This window comes from Sander vitreus, chromosome 11 (genome assembly GCF_031162955.1).
Source record: "Sander vitreus isolate 19-12246 chromosome 11, sanVit1, whole genome shotgun sequence".
Lineage (NCBI taxonomy): Eukaryota > Metazoa > Chordata > Actinopteri > Perciformes > Percidae > Sander > Sander vitreus.
In genome coordinates this window covers 24057442-24077904 of record NC_135865.1, presented here as the reverse complement: position 1 = coordinate 24077904, position 20463 = coordinate 24057442, and the positions used below count along the sequence as shown (strand labels likewise).

The 20463-nt window shown below is 42.6% G+C and overlaps 1 protein-coding gene across 2 annotated transcripts; it reads right to left on the bottom strand.

Moving 5' to 3' along the window:
• Positions 1 to 509: 509 nt before the first annotated feature.
• On the bottom strand, positions 510 to 20392 carry lonrf2 (LON peptidase N-terminal domain and ring finger 2). Of its 2 annotated transcripts, none has more exons than XM_078262448.1 (12): positions 18787 to 20392; positions 15400 to 15518; positions 7880 to 8002; positions 7586 to 7741; positions 5996 to 6221; positions 4704 to 4803; positions 4459 to 4573; positions 3911 to 4032; positions 3364 to 3550; positions 3128 to 3262; positions 1733 to 1882; positions 510 to 743 (listed from the first exon to the last, which is right to left on the bottom strand). In XM_078262448.1, the coding sequence occupies exons 1-12, from the start codon at positions 19523 to 19525 to the stop codon at positions 585 to 587; spliced, it is 2331 nt and encodes a 776-aa protein (XP_078118574.1). In that variant the 5' UTR covers positions 19526 to 20392; the 3' UTR covers positions 510 to 584. The 2 variants fall into 2 exon arrangements, with proteins under 2 accessions (XP_078118574.1, XP_078118575.1); XM_078262449.1 differs by lacking the exon at positions 18787 to 20392 and adding an exon at positions 17794 to 17913.
• Between the last annotated feature and the right edge of the window lie 71 nt (positions 20393 to 20463).

Genomic DNA, 20463 nt, shown 5'->3' with positions numbered 1-20463 from the left:
TTTTGTTTTGACTGTACAAACTGTCACACTTGTAGATGCGTTGGGCCACATGGCTCTGTGGCAGGCACACTGCTGTTTCAGCTTATGTGAAATACTGCTTAGTATATATATATGAAAAATGAAATCCTCTTGAACCTGACCCTTTCCGCTCACACAGCTTTTGTGAGGACAGGTTTTTGTTCCTTTCATAACAGTGAGACGGGTACATTACGTGAATGATCTAAATGGAAGTAAAGCAGCTTGACCTGACTATATCCCCGGCCTCGACAAAGAACAAGAGTTGAGGTCAATCGTGACGGGATGTAGCTTAATTCATCCAGTGAGATGATGCAGGTGGGGAGGATGGCTGGATGAACAGACAGATAGATGAGAAACCAGGAATGCCCCCACGCCAGCACCCTGGCCCAGCTGACGCTCTCAACACAACTGACATGTACTCATGTGCACGAAACAGCGAGGAGCTCATGGGCATCTGAGAGAATTAACTAATGTAAGAGTGGGCAAGTAATTGAAAATGTGTAACTGATTGAATGAATCAGTCAGTGAGTGACCTAATTAACAAATGAACCGGAGCAGCTGGGCAATCACCGCGGCCTCTTGCGCGTTACGAATATGAGAACCCTGCGGATGGCGATGAGGCGGTCCTTGAGGGAGGTCATGGCCAGGATGGTGAGCTGGGCTCGATTCTCCAACGGAAGGACAGCGAGCAGCCACCAGTACCAGGCCGGACCACTGGGACTGCCCTGCAGGAGAGAAAAGATATATACAGTTGATCTCTGTGTATCGCTCACTGCTCACAGGGCTTCAGAAAGGCTGTGTGGACATTCTGGACAATCTTTTTTCTTTTAAGTGCTCAGCTTTTTATGTGAGACTACCTTCAATCAGGGGGTGGCGAGATGATTACTGGGGTAAGATATAAGAAAAAAAGAAAAATTGGCTGCACAATTCTTTTAATTTTCTTTTTTTGGTAAAATACTTAAATTCCTCTTCAGGCATTTAAGAATTATGCATATCTAAAAAAAAAACAAAAAAAAAAAACAATTGAACTGCTCACAAAGCATACACATTAAAAGGTGCTGTAGGTAGGATTGGGAAGATCCAGGATTTAGCCAAAATTTGAACATCGACAACTTCTCAGTCCCTCCCCCCTTTCTGCTAAAGCCCAAAACGGTCTCCTAAGCCCCTCCCCCCACAAGGGAGAATGAATGCGTGCATGAGCAGTGATTGACACGCAGTTAGACCTACTGCATCTTTAAAGGCACATTAAGTGATTCTGCACAAAGATTGTTGAGATTTGAACTCAACTGCCAAAACAAATACAAACCCCCCCCTTCAGAAGCTCCGCCCCCCAGATTTACAGACAGATAACTACTGGCTGGGATATTCAAATGCTGCCTGCCCCCCTCCCGCCCCTACCATCAACTGTCGCTGCCTGTTGCCGATTGGCTGGAATAGTGTTTTGTGGCTCTTGCGCCCCTTTCCGTTTCTTTTCCATTTACACAGCCAGGGCTGTGTATTAACACCAGAATTTTTTGCAGCGCACACAGAAAATGGAAAGCTGAGTGACCGTGAGGAAATATTCACTGAATTTGACAAAAAGTGTATTTGATTAACATCACTTACTATACCTTTAACCTGCAAATGGGCATCTTATTTCATCATGTATTTATGTTTAAATCTGTAGTGATCGTGGTAAACGTGGTGAAAGTGTGCTTCACAGGCGTTTGCTGACCTGTGGGTCGGGGTCTTTGCTCGGAAGGTGTCCGAAGTGGCTGAGGATCTGGCTCTTCATGTTGTCTTTCAGGGAGGTGAACCAGTTGTTGGCCTGCTCGTAAACAGAGTCGTGCAGCTTCAGAAGTTCCTCCAGCGCCTCCCCCTCCATCTGATAGGATAGAGAGGTGAATTATTATTATTTTTTTTTTTTGTGGTTACAGTTTTTCAAAACTTCACGCAGACACCTTTAACTGTGATATGTTATTAATGGCGAGCCGAAAGCAGTCGCTGTGCTGTTGACGTTACACTTCCTGTGAGACAAGCAGGCACAACAGTGGTTTATATGCCCTGGGGACTGACTGACAGGCTGAGGTTGTAAGGCAAGGCAACTTTACTTCTACAGCACCTTTCAGTACAAGGGGGTAAGCTTCTCCTCGGACCGCGAACCTCCTATGGCGCCATTTTGATGCTAATAAGCCATCACCTCATCATCCCATTGACTGCCATTCATTTTGACGTCACTTTGACAGCGAATAACTTTACATCTGAAGCGTTTACAGACTATTTGTCCGTTGTTTATTTCTAAAGAAACACGACAATGTATAAAAGGCTCCATTACCTTGTACCTCACATTATGGCTCCGTAACGATTGTGTCATAACCACGCGACTTACTGTCGCATAGTAGAGGAATTACCGTATAGTACAGGAGAAGCTCGCAGGCAGTTTCGTCTCACATTAGCCGTTTAAGTTTAATTACTAATGTTAACTAACATTTTAGTTAGCAGTAATTAGCCTGTGTCCATGTTATCTCCTTCCATATACCTACGCTCTCCGTCTCTGAAAGATTGGGAATGATTGAGATTTCTCTTGGCACAGCTACCAGAAGACTTCCAACTTTCAGACAGGTTGCTCACGTCACATTAACGCGTTAATGCTGACAGCCCTAGTGACAGCCCTAGTTCTAAAGTAAATAGGACAAATAGGTTTGGAATTATTTTTACAACTGAAATATTTTTTTGTAATTACAGAGGGAAAGTACCGAAAAAAGTATCGTTGGGTACCGGGAACCGAATTTCAGGTACCGATATTGGTTCAGATGCGAAAGGTACCCAACCCTACTAGTCATATATTAATTAACATCAGCAAACTTATGTGTTTGCCTATGTGTGCTTAGTGCAGAGAGGGATAGTTTTTCGCCTCTGGGAAGACTGAATTTACCAGTGGCCCAGAAAGGGGAACTCAGGATTGCTTTTTTTTTTTTTTTCCCCTCACTGCTCAGCTGTCAGAGTGGCTTGGGGCAAAAACCTAAGTTCTACTTTGTGTGACATTTGATTGGCAGCAGCATGATGCAAAGTGTCCGGAATGACAAGCTCTAACAGACAACACATCCACGCAAAGATCTTCTCAGCCCACCTTCTGATCTTCCAGGTACTCTATCTTGGCAGTGTTGTAGCCGTCTCTTTGGCCGTGGCTGAGGACCTTGAACCGCGACACGCCGATGGTGTCGACCACTGAACGACCGTCAGGAAAGAACTTCACATCTCGCACCTGAAAGACAGTTTATCTTGTATTTACACTGGTAAAATACCTGTTATTTGACTGCATACAGCAGAGTAGTACTATCCTGTCCCGACTCTAAAAACACTCACCTCCAGCATGCAGCCATAGTCAGCAAAGCCTTTGAGCTCATCAGCTATGCACATGCCGAACTGCTTGGTGCCCGTCTCCATGGAGCGGCGAATCATGAGCCGGTAGCGCGGCTCAAACACGTGCAGTGGGCAGGGGATGGTGGGAAAGGCCATGGTGCACACAAAGATGGGAACTTCCTGGTTCAAGCTACAAGAGACACAGCGAAGACGTTGTTGAGCCTGTTGTGTTTGTGTGTATCTGGATGTTTTAGAAATCGAACACCGCTCAATTCTGTCTGGAAGTAGCAAATGAAGTGCGCAGAATTATTTGTCAAATGAAAGGAGTCCAACTTTATATAGCAAATATTGCACTGCCAAAGTTTGTTTTTGTTAAATAGAAGTAAAAAACTCCACATTAGCTGAGATTTTTTTTTTTTGTATAGGTTGAATACGTAAAAGGCATTACTGTTATTAAAAAAATAATTTCTGATCCTGTGACTGGTGTATTCAGATATATAACAATTAAACAGTTTCAGTGTGCGTGTGTTTGCATGTGTGTGAAACTGACTTGGATAGCTCCTTCATCTCCTCTTCATGGATTTTCTTCCTCTCGGCCAGCTCGTCTCCAAGGTAACGCTGCAGCACTTCCTCCATCAGCAGGGTCTTGTTGTAGCCCCTGGTGGCCAGATACTGCAATGACAACACACAAATACCATGAGTATGCTATTTTATTAGATACTAGGTTTTGTGTTATCATTTATTCCGTCAAGACTTTCTTGATTTATCTATTGATCCTTAGGCCTAAACAAATGGCCATTGCGATTTTAAAGTGTTTTGTTTTTGTCCAACCAACCTTAGACATTACCTTTCCAATTATAAAAAACTGAGAACAGCAAAATCTAACATTTTTGACAGGTAAACTATTTTAGCAATTAATAAATTACAAAAACTGATTTCCTGTCAACATACTACGATACGAAAACACGTATTCAGCACTACTACAAATTACACAAAAGTCACAACAATAATGATGTTATTACCTTCTCAATAAAGTGGTAATACCCTTTTTTAAACTAAGGGTATTTGCACATTTCACTATAGAAAACGTGCGTGTACCTCAGACAGATTCTCCTTGCACAGAGGGCAGTTGGAGTTGTGGTCCAGGCAGCGCTCCAGACATTTGAGGCAGAAGGTGTGTCCGCAGGGAGTGGCCACCGGCTCATAGAACAATCTAGAGAACAGTCAGGGGAACAAATGACGAAAAGCACACAGCCACACCTAAAGTACTGCACTCTCTAACACTGGCCGCTAGCCATTGATATCATGGCTGCATGTATCACGCATGGACTGTGTGCAGTCACCTCATGCAGAGTGAACACTCCATATCTCCACTGTCCAACAGCTCAGCAGGAAACGTCCTCCCTCCACACACTGCGTCCGTCTTAAGTCTGCTCTCCTCGTCTGTACAAAACATCGCAACGTCATCACATTTTTAAAATGTAAATGGACTGTATTTATGTAGCACTTTTTGAGTCTTAACTACTCAAAGCGCTTTTACATTAGTACAGGAACCATTCACACACATTCATATACTGTGGTTGCCGTAAAGGTGCCACATCAGATAAACATTCACACACCGATGGCGCAGCATCGGGAGCAGGTCACGGTTCAGTGTCATGCCCAAGGACACTTCGACATGGGATCAAACCACCAACCTTCCGATTGGTAGGCAACCGCTCACCACCTGTGTTCAGGGTATTTATTATCGACAGAGCAGAGAGGGCAGATTTATACTTCAAACTTTGCAAAAGCGTGAAACATGCCCAGGCATCCAAATGGGTTTGATATTCAGGTAATTTTCAGCCCATGGCTCATGACACAAAAATACACACTCACAGGACACATTAAAGTTGTATCACAGGGCTAATTTCTGCTTAGTTTTGTTGGAGTGAAGATCGGGCTTTATCTGTAGTTGTTTAAAACATTTAGGTGAATCATACGGTGATGATACGGTCAGATCATTTCATTTGAACAACATCCAGTTGTACACATTAGTCGTTCCACAGAATTGCAATCAATGACGGATAAAATGAGTTATTGTAGTTTTAATGTAATGCGTAATAGTGGGAAGTCCTTTGCATTGAACATTAACGTGAATATATTGAATACATAATATGTTACGCTTTTCTGGCTGGAAAAGTAGCTTAGCTGGTTCAGTACAGAGAAGCAGACTGCAGGATGTACACAGCATTGGATTGTCTGAGCCAAATACAGGATCAACACATCTCCATTAACTTAATAACACAGCAATTACTCAGTGAAGAAAGTAATTACTTGTATTACATCAGTCAATTTAATAATTCTATCACCCATTAATAATGATTAAAAAAAACAGACTTAAAAAGGGAAAATGGCATCCAATCAGTGACACCAATGAGAGCAAATTATTTAGACTTTAAGCCAAGTAGGGACAACAAAGGGCTCAATATAAAGTAATTCATATTGATAAATCATATTCAGTGATCAGTGTTATGGTACTTTCATGTGAGTCAGTGAGAGAAAGATTCTCCTACCTGTGTGTAGTGATTTCTAAATTGTAATTTCCCCACTGGGGATCAATAAAAAGTATAAAATTAAATTAAATAAAAATTACCAGGTCTGAGCAGTTTGGAGGGGGGGTTGAAGATTGCTGAGGGTCCATCTCTGCTGTGTTTCCTCTTGAGGCCACCAGGGGGAGCTGGCAGTGCAGCCAGAAAGCTGGCCAGGCTATTGGTGCGGTCCTCCCCTGCAGCATGCTCAGATTTACCAGGAGACTGAGCAGAGAGTCTGGAGGATGAGTCGTCCACTGGAGCGCTTTTAGTCACACTAAACTCTGAGTCCTGGACACACAGATGGACAGAGAGATTAGTCAGCCTGTCAGAGCCGGACGACTCTGAAGGGATGATCATTCTGACAGCCACACTCCTGACAGCAGCGATGAAAGTACACTCAACAAGCTGTGCTCTGATAAGATCACCATTCTCAATTTTCCCTTGGAGTTGTGTAACTGATTTCATTGACATTACATAAAATATTAGTGCTGTCAAACGATTAAAATATTTAATCACAATTAATCGCATATTTTTCTCTATTCTAAATGTCCCTTGATTTCTTTTTGTCCCATTATTTTTTCTCATTTTAATGCTCTTATCAACATGATATGATACTTTTAAAACGGTGCCTGAACCGAAAGATTTATATTTATATATATATATATATATATTTTTTTTATTATTTATTTATTTTTATTTAAAAAAGGAGCACCTTGTTCAATTGTATTTGTCTGTTCTGTATGTTCAAAAATATAAATAATAAGTTGATCAAAAAAAAAAAAAAAAGGAGCACAAAAAGGCAAAAACAACCACAGGATGGGAAAAGGGCATTTTACAATAACTTTGAATGCACCACAAGGCTGGCGAGGCGAGGCGGAGTCTGTGTTTTTCAGACAATGGCAGCTACAGTCTGGTGTTATAAGCCTCTCCAGTGAAATACAGTCACACTTTACACCGTTTAGCTGTCAGTATTTTAACCGTGTTTACTCCAGCTGCTAGCTAACGGTAGGCAAACGTTACCTGCTGCTAAGTGTAGTGTTGACTAGCGTCCCGTGCGGCAATGTTTCAGTTCCCTCTAACGTCCGCTTTTTGGAGTATCAGAGAGAAGCGCAGGCATTGAAGTGGCACCTAAATAAGGCACCGAAATCCGCGTTGCTATTCAGTCCGGTAGATAACGGTTATTAAGGCACCGGTGCCGTATTAGCACAGAGTCTCGGACCCCATTCAAAACGGCGATTTACACTGAAAAGCGACTAGTTTGCAGGTATGTACCACTCTTTGGCCAGCTCACAAGCCCAAACAAGTGTGTGCGGCGTGCCTGTTGTTTTGTTTCCGGTCTAGCTAGATCCGGTGTGGTGTGTAGTTTTTCTAACGTTACTAGTTGTTGCAACAGCATGTGAAAAAAACTACAAAGTTTGCTAGGCCAAAAACGTTAATCTCGCGATAAAAAAAATGTACGCCGTTAAAATGGGTTTGCGTTAACGTCGTTAATAATGCGTTTAACTGACAGCACTATAAAATATATATTTCATTTTTATAGAATATTTTCTTAATGTTCCGATGGTCCTCAAATCATTAGGGTAACATGTCCGTTCTCACAGATGTTTCCATTGGTCTCGGTGCGTGGAGTGTGTTAGCTTGTGTGCAGTAACCTGTGAGGAGGATCCAGGTTTCTGTGTGAGTGGCCTCAGAGACCTAAGTAAGGCAGGGGGTTTGATGAGGTGGGTGGCCACTCGCCCTTGCAGTGGGTGCAGCGGAGTGGGCATGTCGCTATTCTCAAACACAGAAGAGAACACATCGCTGAGGACCTGCAGGATGAAACAAGACAAGGCATCTGATTAATGTTCACAATACACATAGATAAATTAGATAAGCAAAAGTAGATGGGGACATTTGGGATTTTTTTTTTTTTTTACAATTCTAATTCAAAAAGGAGATTCTCTTACCTTCTGAGCCTCCAGTTTGACTTTGGTCCAGTCGGGCTTTAGCGCCACACACACAAAGTATTCCTGCAATGCCTCATCATTCCGGCCTGCTTCACTCAGCGCCATTGCTTTCAGATAGTGAGCCTGAAATAAACAAACAAATATTGTGTGAAAGTGTAATTTGCACGTATTTTCTTCTACATTCAAAAAAAAACACACTCAATGATGCAATCTGTTCATATCAACAGGTGTTTTAATGGGCCATGTTGTGATGGATCAGTATCTCCATTATTGCATTTTTATTATACACCACCTTCAAAACAAATGTCCCTCGTTTAGCAAGAGGTTTTGAAATCTGCAGTAAGTTTGAAGACATCGTGTATTATCCACTTACATCACTAACAGCTTTAGTACCAGGTCATAATGCACTTCATATGTAGACAGGGGGTCATTTGCAAAAAGATAATGTTTTACATTCTGTCGGTCTTCACTTGTGTCCAACGCTTCTGCTACTGTATATCTTTATCTATACTATATCATATATCACAACTACTAAATGAAATAAGTCTAATGCAAAATATAGGTGGAACATTGACTATAAAATGGTTATTTGCAGCACAGACATTCAGGGTCCGAAATTAACTTTTTCATCAATTATTTTGGAAAGATTCATGCATATCTGCACCATAATCAACAGCTTTGCATCCCCCATCCCCCCCGCACGTTTTTCTGTTCACTTTATTTTAGTGGAAGTATATCCTGAGCTGTCCAGTGTACTGTAACCCACAGGGGACAGTGATGTCTGGCACCAATCAATAAAACAACTTTCTGATGCTCATTACATAAGATCCTAGTGAAGATTAGTTTTATTTATTTTTTTAAACTTTGTTTATTGAGCTTTTTTCAAAACAGAACAAAAATACACAGAAACACTCAGAACAGAGTTCCCACCTCAAGAAATAAATAAATAATAAAAAAATAAAAAAAAAAGTAAAAGTAAATCTAAGACAATGCATGTCAAATTTGTTGTGAGAGAGGACATATATACATATGACAGAAAAGGAAATCTTAAAAAAAAAATAAAAATAAACAAAAGAAAAAAAAAATTTAAAAATCCAAGCGGGTTGTCACCTAAATAAAGTGAAGTCAGCGGTTGTCCTAATTAGATTGTTTCATGCAGCTCTGATTTCTCTTCCACATATCTCAAAAAAGGTTGCCAGATCTCATAAAATTTGCCAGATGAACCTCTAAGTGTAGGTCTTATTTTTTCCAATTTCATATAAAATAAAGTACTCCTGATCCATAGTGTGTGGGACGGAGGGATGGCATCTGTCCATCTCAGAAGGATTAGGCGGTGGGCAAGCAACGTACAGAAAGCCAGAAAGTCACACAGAGTTGTTCAAACTGTAGACGACAGAAAGTACTCCAAAAGGGCTATGACGGGACAGGGGGCTATAGACACCTCTAGGACCTCCGAAAGTGTTTTAAACATCGAAGTCCAGTAAGTCGACAGCTTGGAGCAGCTCCAAAATGTGTGTAAATATGAGGATGGGGTCATTTTACAACGATTGCACGCTGGATCTATGTCTGGGAATCTCTCGGATAACTTTTCTTTGGTCCAGTGAGCCGATGCAATATTTTACACTGTAGTAGTTCCTGCCTTGCACAGATAGAGGACGTGTGGACTCTTTAGTATTGCATCCCAAGTTTCATCATGTATAATCTCACCTACATCCTGCTCCCATCTATGTCTAATAGTGGCAAGGGACAGGTTTTTCTGGGATGAAAGTGCACTATATAGGTTACATATATTATACCTTTAAACGACTGGACAGGTGCCAATAGAGAGTCAATATCAGAGCTTGGGGGAATTTCTGGAAAGTGAGGCAGCCGTTTACGCATAAAATCACGCAACTGTAAGTATCGAAAGAAGTGTGTATGTGGGATATGAAATTTAGTGAGCAGTTGCTGAAAAGAGGCAAAGAAACCATCTATAAAAAAGTCATGCTGGGTGCGCAGTCCCCTGTTTTGCCACTTCAGAAACACATTGTCCTGAAGGGAGGGAGGAAACGTGATTTGCGTGGATTGGGGATTTCAATGAGAAACTATGCCATCCATAGTGCCGACGGACCTGCTTCCATATTTTAAGTGTTGTTCTGACCAAAAGATTTCTTGAATACGGTGCGGTGTCTGAGGCTAGAGGTGCATAGATTAATGCTGACAATATGGACGGGGCACAGGATCTAGCTTCAAGAGCGCACCACGAGGGAGTGTCGGCACCTGGATCCTCATATAGCCAATGGAGAATAGGTCGAATATTAGCAGCCCAATAATACAACTGGAAATTGGGCAGAGCCATACTACCTAGCACCTTTGGACGTTGTAAATAGGCTCTGCTCAGTCGCAGACTTTTATTATTCCAGATGAAGCTGGATACAAGTGCGTCTAGGCGTTTCAAGAATGACATGGGGATATACACTGGGAGACACTGAAAAAGATATGCAAATTTGGGCAACACATTCATTTTTATAGCATTTATTCTACCAGCAAGTGACAGATGTAGAGGCATCCAACGTTCTTCTCTACCTTAGTTACTAGTGGGTTGAAATTTTCCTTGAAGAGTCTGGCTATACTGTTTGTAATTTGCACCCCTAAATATGTAAGCTGATCATGAGTAACCTTAAAGGGAAGTGTGTGAAAAGAATAAGTGCGTGTTAGGGAATTGATAGGAAATACCTCACTTTTCTGAAGGTTTATTTTATACCCTGAGATTTTACCGAAATTCTCAAGGATGGAGAGGACCCTGAGCATAGAGATGTCCGGGTGCGAGACATACAATATCATATCATCCGCATAGAGTGAGATTCGTTGCTCTAGCCCCTCTCTGAATAGGCCAATCATTATAGTGTCCTGCCTTATTGCGATCGCTAAAGGCTCTATGGCCAATGCAAAAAGTAACGGTGATAGGGGGCAGCCTTGCCTTGTTCCACGAGAAACCGTTGGTACAGACTGATGCTACTGGCATGGTATATAATAGTATAAAAGTAATCCATTTAATATATTGTTTCCCAAAGCCAAACTTATCTAATACATAAAACAAATACCCCCACTCCAGCCTATCGAAGGCTTTTTCAACATCCATGGACATAATAAGCTCTGGGGTGGTAGGATCTGAATCATGATAAATTATATTTAAGGGTCGCCTGATATTAAAAAAAGAAAATCTATTTTTCATAAATCCTGTTTGGTCAGGGGAAATTATCTGGGGTTAAAAACCTCTTTAATCTCAGTGCTAACACCTTGGCTAAAATTTTGACATCTACATTCAGTAGTGAGATTGGATGGTAAGATTCACAATGGCTAGGATCCTTATTCTTTTTCAAGATTAAGGACATAGATGCCTCTTTTAATGATTGGGGTAGTACACCTAACTCAAGGGACTCAATGTACATGTTCAGCATGTGAAGGATTAGGTGGGTGGAAAATTTCTTAGAGAACTCTGATGGGAAACCGTCCGGCCCCGGACTCTTGCCACTCTCAAGTGTTTTAATTGCCACATTTAATTCTTCAGCAGTAATAGGATTTTCTAATATGTTCTTGGACTCTTCACTAATAGTGGGCTAAGAATCATGCTCAGAAGAATAAACTATAAAAATAAAACTATAGAAATCCCAGAACATATCATTTATTATTTTATTATCATATGTATAACCCTCAGCTGTTTCAATCTTTGTGATAAGTTGTGAGGCAGCTGCTTGTTTAAGTTGATGGGCAAGAATCGTACTGGCTTTGTCGCCAAATTCATAATATGTATGTCGGGATCTCAAGAGCATGTTCTCTGCTACACTGGTTGATAAGGTGTCAAATTTATTTTTCTCAAGCAGAAGCTCCTTCAGTAAGTCAGGTGAGGGGGAGCTTGTGTATGCTAGTTCTAATTGTGAAATTCGGGCAGTTATGTCTGACAATTTTTGATTAGCTTGCTTTTTATTATAAGATTATCTGGCCTCTCAGGTACGCTTTTAGTGACTCCCACAGAGTCGTACAAGAGATTTCCGGAGAGGAATTAACCTCAACAAAAGATCCTATTTGGTCAGCTACAAGGTGCACAAATTCCTCCTGGGATAATGTAATGGAGCTAAGTCTCCAGCGAGATCTAGGAGTGTTGTGCACAAACCTTAAAGTGGCTGTAAGGGCGTGGTCTGATATGACTATGGCATTGTATAAACAGGCTTCGGCTGAAGATCCCATCAGACTTTCTATTAAGATAACACTCAAAAGAGTCACAAGCTAAGGTCTGTTCTACACATCATCTGCAAATATGTCAAAATTGCCAAGAAAGAGTGTATGCGGGGAGAACAAGTATTTAATACACTGCCGATTTTGCAGGTTTTCCCACTTACAAAGCATGTAGAGGTCTGTAATTTTTATCATAGGTACACTTCAACTGTGAGAGACGGAATCACATTGTATGATTTTTAAATGATTAATTTGCATTTTATTGCATGACATAAGTATTTGATCACCTACCAACCAGTAAGAATTCTGGCTCTCACAGACCTGTTAGTTTTTCCTTTAAGAAGCCCTCCTGTTCTCCACTCATTACCTGTATTAACTGCACCTGTTTGAACTCATTACGTGTATAAAAGACACCTGTCCACACACTAAATCAAACAGACTCCAACCTCTCCACAATGGCCAAGACCAGAGAGCTGTGTAAGGACATCAGGGATATAATTGTAGACCTGCACAAGGCTGGGATGGGCTACAGGACAATAGGCAAGCAGCTTGGTGAGAAGGCAACAACTGTTGGCGCAATTATTAGAAAATGGAAGAAGTTCAAGATGACGGTCAATCTCCCTCGGTCTGGGGCACCATGCAAGATCTCACCTCATGGAGTATCAATGATCATGAGGAAGGTGAGGGATCAGCCCAGAACTATACGGCAGGACCTGGTCAATGACCTGAAGAGAGCTGGGACCACAGTCTCAAAGAAAACCATTAGTAACACACTACGCCGTCATGGATTCAAATCCTGCAGCGCACGCAAGGTCCCCCTGCTCAAGCCAGCGCGTCCAGGCCCGTCTGAAGTTTGCCAATGACCATCTGGATGATCCAGAGGAGGAATGGGAGAAGGTCATGTGGTCCGATGAGACAAAAATAGAGCTTTTTGTTCTAAACTCCACTCGCCGTGTTTGGAGGAAGAAGAAGGGTGAGTACAACCCCAACAACACCATCCCAACCGTGAAGCATGGAGGTGGAAACCTCATTCTTTGGGGATGGTTTTCTGCAAAGGGGACAGGACGACTGCACCGTATTGAGGGGAGGATGGATGGGGCCATGTATCGCGAGATCTTGGCCAACAACCTCCTTCCCTCAGTAAGAGCATTGAAGATGGGTCGTGGCTGGGTCTTCCAGCATGACAACGACCCAAAACACACAGCCAGGGCAACTAAGGAGTGGCTCCGTAAGAAGCATCTCAAGGTCTTGGAGTGGCCTAACCAGTCTCCAGACCTGAACCCAATAGAAAATCTTTGGAGGGAGCTGAAAGTCCGTATTGCCCAGCGACAGCCCCGAAACCTGAAGGATCTGGAGAAGGTCTGTATTTAGGAGTGGGCCAAAATCCCTGCTGCAGTGTGCGCAAACCTGGTCAAGAACTACAGGAAACGTATGATCTCTGTAATTGCAAACAAAGGTTTCTGTACCAAATATTAAGTTCTGCTTTTCTGATGTATCAAATACTTATGTCATGCAATAAAATGCAAATTAATTACTTAAAAATCATACAATGTGATTTTCTGGATTTTTGTTTTAGTCACTCACAGTTGAAGAGTACCTATGATACAAATTACAGACTTCTACATGCTTTGTAAGTGGGAAAACCTGCTAAATCAGCAGTGTATCAAATACTAGTTCTCCCCACTGTACTCAGTAAAAGGAAACCTGTTTTGCTCTCTTATTACTGTAGTCACAGATTCAGCATATATAGATTGTGAACAACATAATTCTATGTGCAACAGCACTCACATGCAGGTGTATATAATTCAACATTACAGTGCACAGTCAAAAATCGTGTGCACAGGCACTAGGTGATATATAGTAGTAGTCCCGTCCTGGTGAATTTGTCAATCACACAGTGCCACACCACGGAACCATATGTGTACATTGCAATGAATGATAATAGCAGGAATAGAAAGGGAGAGAGAAACATACCTGTCTGCTGTCAGCATATCTAACGGCAGTTGTACAGTTTCATAGCCTAACAGTCCTTCAAAAAGTAATGTCCAAAGGAGACGACCAGCACAAAACATCTGTGATGCATGGTTTGTTGTTGTTGGCTTGTTAATTAGCGGCTGTACTTCTTACCCCAGTGAAGAAGATGCAGATGTTTCATTCACTTGGGATGGCATCGTGTGGTTAATCAAGTCCAGTGCCAGGGTGGGATCCTCGTTCCTTACCCCCGGGAGAGTGACACGGAGTGTAGCTGGAAATCGTAGCCCGTACTTGGCTCCCTCTATGGATCTCAGTCTCCTTTTCACGTCTCCAAACGCTGCCCTTTTCTTCATCACCGCGGTGGTGTAGTCAGGATAAATATGGAGCATCTTCCCTTTGTACATCAGGGGGCCCTGAGAAGATTTATGCAGTATCTCATCCCTCATATGCGTGTAGTGCACGCGCATGATAAACACACGCGGGGGTTCCCCGGGTTTTGGTTTTGCTTGTAGTGATCTATGAGCTCTGTCCAGCAGCAGGGCTTCGCTCAGGTTTAGGACGTCTTTCAAAAGTTGAGACACAAACTGCGTAGGCTGACCATTCTCCAGCCCTTCCTCAACACCAGTGGGCCGCAAATTGTTCCGTTTGGCACGGCCTTCCAGGTCTTCACATTTTGCCTGCAGCTCCCTCACATCACCTTGAAGTTGGGACACAGTGGCACGGAGCTCAGTAGTGCAGTCGCTGGGACACAGTGGCACGGAGCTCAGTAGTGCAGTCGCCAGTATAGTCGGCAGCTTTCTCAAGCTCCTTCAGTCGGGTACCATGTGATGCTAACGAGGCCCGCAGGCTAGTGACCGCTGCCGATCGCTCGCCCCTCACCGAGTCAATATCCAGTTTGATATCATCCCGCAGTGTCTGAATGGCCGCCCCAATCTTTGCACAGACAGAATCCTGGAGCGAGTCAGAGAGCATCTTCGGTGTTTGCGTTTTGCTGCTAGTTGAGGCCTCGGGGGTAGCCGAGCCAGCCGCAGCGGCTGGTGCCGTACCTGACCGAGTACTATGCTGTTGTTTCGCTGACTGGTTTCGAGTATTTGAAGCCGCCATTATAGTTTAGTATAGTTTAAATTACTTTAAGACATATGAGTTAGGCCTCTGCACTTGTTTTGACAGTTATATTAAGTTTTAAAAGTCGACCTTGTAGGAGCTAGCAAGAGACGCGTCTACATTCTAGCTTGCGCAACAGCGCCCCTGAAGATTAGTTTTAAAAAGATTATTTTGACTCAGATGTATTTAATTTTGGCCCGCAGATCCATTTCAAACCTGTGTCTCACCTTTCTCCAGAGAGGTTTTATCCTACAGAGGCTGTTGGCATCCTGCACTGCCTGACTGAAGTTCCTCATCTCCATGTGCAACTCAGTCCGTTGACACAGCAGTCTGCCTGAAGAGGGCACTGTAGACCACAGGGAAAACAGACACACACCATCAGGTCAGTATGTAGGCCTCCAGGGGATGGATGGTTTTCTAGGTCTAGCAGAAGTAGGGCAACAATGTAACATGTGGCTAGAGAGCAATTTGACATGTAAGAACACGTGATACTCTAAAATGTAACTTATGTAGTCATAAAACCTTACAACATCAGTTGTGTCAGAGCACAATAACTGTCTGTCTGTTTTTGTTATACAACAGTCACTGCATGGCCAGGTTTGTGTGCCACATTAGCAAATGGTACACTTTAATCATTATATAAACAAATACTTCATCTACCAACCAGGGACTTTGATTAGGCTACACGGGATTAGTTCAAAGCATAATAATAGTGTATGTATTTAATAAACACATTTGTGGAAGACTGTTCAAAATAGCACACAGCCGCAAAGAAGCAAGAGGAAAATTCTGCAGACAGTTAGTGTTACTGTTAGTTATTCTTCTCTTTTAGATGTGTAATCTGTTAGCATTATTTCCTAGTGTTAGTCATGCAAATACCCTTTTGACATAAAATAACTTACACTCACTGGTCACTTTATTAGGTACACCTGTCCAAATGTTTGTTAACGCAGCCAATGGCAGCAACTCACTGCATTTAGGCATGAATACATGGTCAAGACTAGGGCTGCTCGATTATGGAAAAAAATCATAATCACGATTATTTTGGTCCATATTAAAATCCCGATTATTTAAAGCGATGACTTGTTGACTTTTGGAAAGATGTTGCAATTATTGAACTTAAAAAACTGTGAAAACCGTTAAACAAATCAACAGTGAAAACACCTAGAACTGTGAAATTTCCCTTAAACCTTTTCCCATTTGAACTTTTTTCCCCCCATTCAGAACACAAGACAAAATAAGAGTTTACTTGCAACACAGAATGTGCAAAATAATCGTTTGATTATTTTGTTTCTGTGATCATTAGGAGCTGAAATCAGATTAACATTTTGATTAATTGCACAGCCCTTGTCAAGACAACCTGCTGAAGTTCAAACCAAGCATCACAATGGGGAAGAAAGGTCATCCTCAAATAACCTCGTTACAAGGTATGCAGAAGAGCATCTCTGAACGCACAACACATCAAACCTTGAAGCAGATGGGCGACAGCAGCAGAAGACCACATTGGGTGCCACTCCTGTCCGCTAAAAAACATGAAACTGAGACTACAATTTACAGGGGCTCTCCAAAATTGGACAAAAGAAGATTGGAAAAACATTGCCTAGCCTGATCAGTCTCGAATCTGCTGCGTCATCACATGGCAGGGTCAGAATTTGGCGTAAACAACATGATGCAAGGTAATGGTGTGGGCATAAGTGTTGTCTTTTACTGGTTTTAAAGGCTGCATTACAGTAACGTGATGTCATTTTCTGAACTTACCAGACTGTTGTAACTGTTCTAATTATTTGCCTTTACCCACTTAGTCATTATATCCACATTACTGATGATTATTTATCAAAAATCACATTCTGTAAATATGTTATGAAAGCACCAATAGTCAACACTACAATATCGTTGCGGTATCGATATTGAGGTATTTGGTCAAAAATATCGTGATATTTGATTTTCTCCATATCGCCCAGCCCTAGTTACATGTCCACAATTATTGTGCTATTCAAACTGCCTTTTTTTTAAAGATCATTTTTGGGACGTTTTAGGCCTTTATTTTTATAGTACAGATGGAGACATGAAAGGGGAGAGAGAGGGGGAATGACATGCAGCAAAGGGCCGCAGGTTGGAGTTCAACCCACGGCCGCTGTGTCGAGGAGTAAATCTCTATATATGGGCGCGTGCTCTACCAAGTGAGCTACCCAGGCGCCCCAAACTGCCTTTTTTGTGAGACTGCAAAAATGAACAATGGAAATGTTAACCGCACCCGCAAACCTGCGAATGGCTAGTGAGCTGCTTCCACTGAAGTCTATGATCGTTTATGTACACAGTATTGTTGTACCTTTGCCTTTTTTTCCATTTCGAAACATTTTTTTCATTCATTGAATTACGATGTTGTCCTCCAATTTTTCCGGCCTTAGTTGTGTTACCTTGCAAAACATACTGCAACCTCTCCCTCAGTACCCATTATTTCAGCCGTTTCTCTCTCTTATACAAACACAAGACAGTACATCATTATATCACTTTTGTTGTGGAAATGCAGTGCATAACACATGTGGCACGGACAACCACCAAGAGAGAAAAAAAATATGGCTAAAAGGCACATTTTGGATAACAGTTGTATATCTGCTTACATCATGAGCCCATTACGCTCATCTTACATCACAGACACCACAAGGCTTCCTGCTGCCTGCCTGCTGCTGCCTCCTGATTTGTTGGGAAACCATTGATTGGCAGTGACAAAGCTGTGAAGGCACTCTGTCCTCCCGTCACCCAGTCCTTCACAAAACAGAAGGCATGAATCAATATTGATCTGGGGAGAGAAATATCTGAAAAAGTGCCATTCTAACGCTCAAAATGACAGAGACTGAAATATATCTCCTTTTTTTCTTCACACTTTCATCTCCAGTTGATCAATTTCTTAAAGTGTGAACACCTGAGTAGGTCAGCTGTGCCAGCGCCTTGTTTCAACCATTAAGCAATTTAAGGAAAAAGGGAAATTGTTTTTAATGAGGGTCTGATATGGAGGCCAGATGTGGAAAGAGGTCGGTTCAAATTTCTGAGGATTCAAACTGCGCCACATGAGACTTGCTGTTAGGTTATCCAACACATCATAAACTGCAAGCTTATGAAACACCAAAAGTAAGGGGAGGGGTTCGGGCTTAAGTCCAACACTGCCACAGCTAAGGAATATATATTATTGCAGTATATGTAAGCATTATGCATATAAATACAATATTTTGTGGATATGATAGGGACCGAATTACAAAGTGGGCTATTATATGTCCAGAGAGCGTTCCCCATATTTGCTCTATGAAAACACTACAGCACCGAGGGGAACAAATAGAAAACATGATATAAATGCGCCATTGGAAAGAAGTAGATCAGTATCTCAGTATGTGTGCTGCTTAGGTAACGAAGTCCGGTGCGTCATATAACGTCTGATCTCAGTGCAGTCTAAAGAGGTAGGAGTGGCGCCACTTATCGGTGACACAGAAAAGCTACACCGAACAAAGTAGGTCACCTTTCTAAAACACTAAGGTTTTGATGAGAACTTCTCACAATTAACAAAGAAAAGGAAATATAAAACATATTTTGTTTAATACATGAAGGCTGTGTCATCTTACCTAGATCCACCGCTGCGTTGTACTTCTCCAAAGCATCAGAGAGGTTCTGTTTTTTCCACAAAACCTCTCCTTCGATCCAGAATGTCCTAGCTTTGCTTTCGGTTGCAAACAGTTTATCCAGCAAGCTGCTGAGAACAACGTTTAATCTCAGGTCGTTAAGCAGACCATCTTTTTTGTTCAACTGTTGCTTGCAGTGTATACACTCTTTGACAGAGTTGTTCTCTAAGCACCGTTTGCAGAAAGTGTGTCCGCACTCCACGGTTGTAGGCTCGTGGAGCAGACACTTGCAGAGGCGACAGGAAAACAAGTCCAGTGTTTCATCCTCTCCACCACTTTCAACCCCGTCGTCCCCGCTACTACCATGCCCGTTTAACCTCCAGGGGATGCCCAGTTCTTTTTCACAGAGAGTCCGGGCGATGGTTTCCACCAAGAGGGAAAGTTCCTCCGGGCGCAGTTTGCCCAGGTTTGCCGCTGTGCAGTACGAGTCCAGCGCCTCTGATATCCGTCCGGCTCGGCACAGACAGTCGGCCTTTCTCAGACATAAGCCCCTGTCGGGCTGCTGGAGGTCTGCGAGCTGGGAGCTATAGATCTCCGCAGCCAGGTTAAAGTCCCCAGCCCGGTTGGCCTCCTCTGCCACCTCCAGCATTTCAGGGCAGATCCCCGCAGCCCCGGGGTTGGTGAGCGGGTGGACGAACAGCTCGCCCTGGTGAGACTTTATTCCCGTCTCCATCGTCTTCATTCAAAGGGGAAATCGACTACTTAAGCTACGGCGAAGAGGTTCACTGATACCCGACTATCACGGCTAGTCACTGGAAGTGGGTTCGGACTTAAATCATACGACCTCAATCCAGATAAAACAGGACGTCTGTGTAACATTGCTGGTCCGTGTGGGATGCGGTTTCCCTGTAAACACCTGGCTTCTCAGCGTTATCATGTACTAAGCTTTGAGTCTGTTGTTCTGATTTTACCCTTCCACTTTACAGCACGGAGGCGGTCAGATTAAATGTCTCGGCTAACGTTACACACTTTCCAGATAATGTCTCGTTTTTTAAGCGAACGCAATAAATTATAAATTATTCTTCAGCATTTTTTTGTTTAGTCGAGAGGCGGTGGGTAAAGTCATCCGTACTTAACAAGTAAGAAGCTTAATTTCCTTTTGGTCTATCGTGCTAACTCGGCGTTAAGATACTATATCCACTCAACCAAGTGTAGGTTTTTAAATAGTTGACAATACATTGGAGTCAAGGGTAAGTGACTATATCTAACCTACATACCTACAAGCCCGTCTTTGCTCCAGTCCACATCCGCCGATCGGCTGTTTTTATGTAAGAGAGCCCGAAGCACTAGCTAAAGCCGAGAGCTAACGTTACAGCGTGTTAACTAACACCGCTGGTCAAACTCCACAAACTCTCTACAACCCTATGCCCCCAAACCCTGTATATTATAACGAATCCGGATGTCATGTCTTTCTCTTCAAAAGCGAGAAATATCGGATGAAAATAAAGCAGTTGCTGGGGTACTCCATTTGAGTCGCTTGTCAGCTAGCTTCAGCAGCTAAAGGTTGTTGCTTCTTTGGATCTCACGTACTTTTCGCGGAAGCGAGCGTAGGGTGTCACGAGACGCACGAAGCGGGCTCCTATTGGCCCGTTAAGTGGCTCACTTATACAACGCCAAGAT

Excerpts from the sequence above, each read along its gene's own strand:
- lonrf2 (XM_078262448.1), bottom strand. The coding sequence starts at position 19,525 with ATGAAGACGATGGAGACGGGAATAAAGTCTCACCAGGGCGAGCTGTTC. Across the intron at positions 6,222-7,585 it reads AACCTGGATCCTCCTCACAG|GACTCAGAGTTTAGTGTGAC; the intron begins GTTACTGCACAC and ends CTGTGTGTCCAG. Across the intron at positions 3,263-3,363 it reads ACTATGGCTGCATGCTGGAG|GTGCGAGATGTGAAGTTCTT; the intron begins GTGAGTGTTTTT and ends ACTGTCTTTCAG.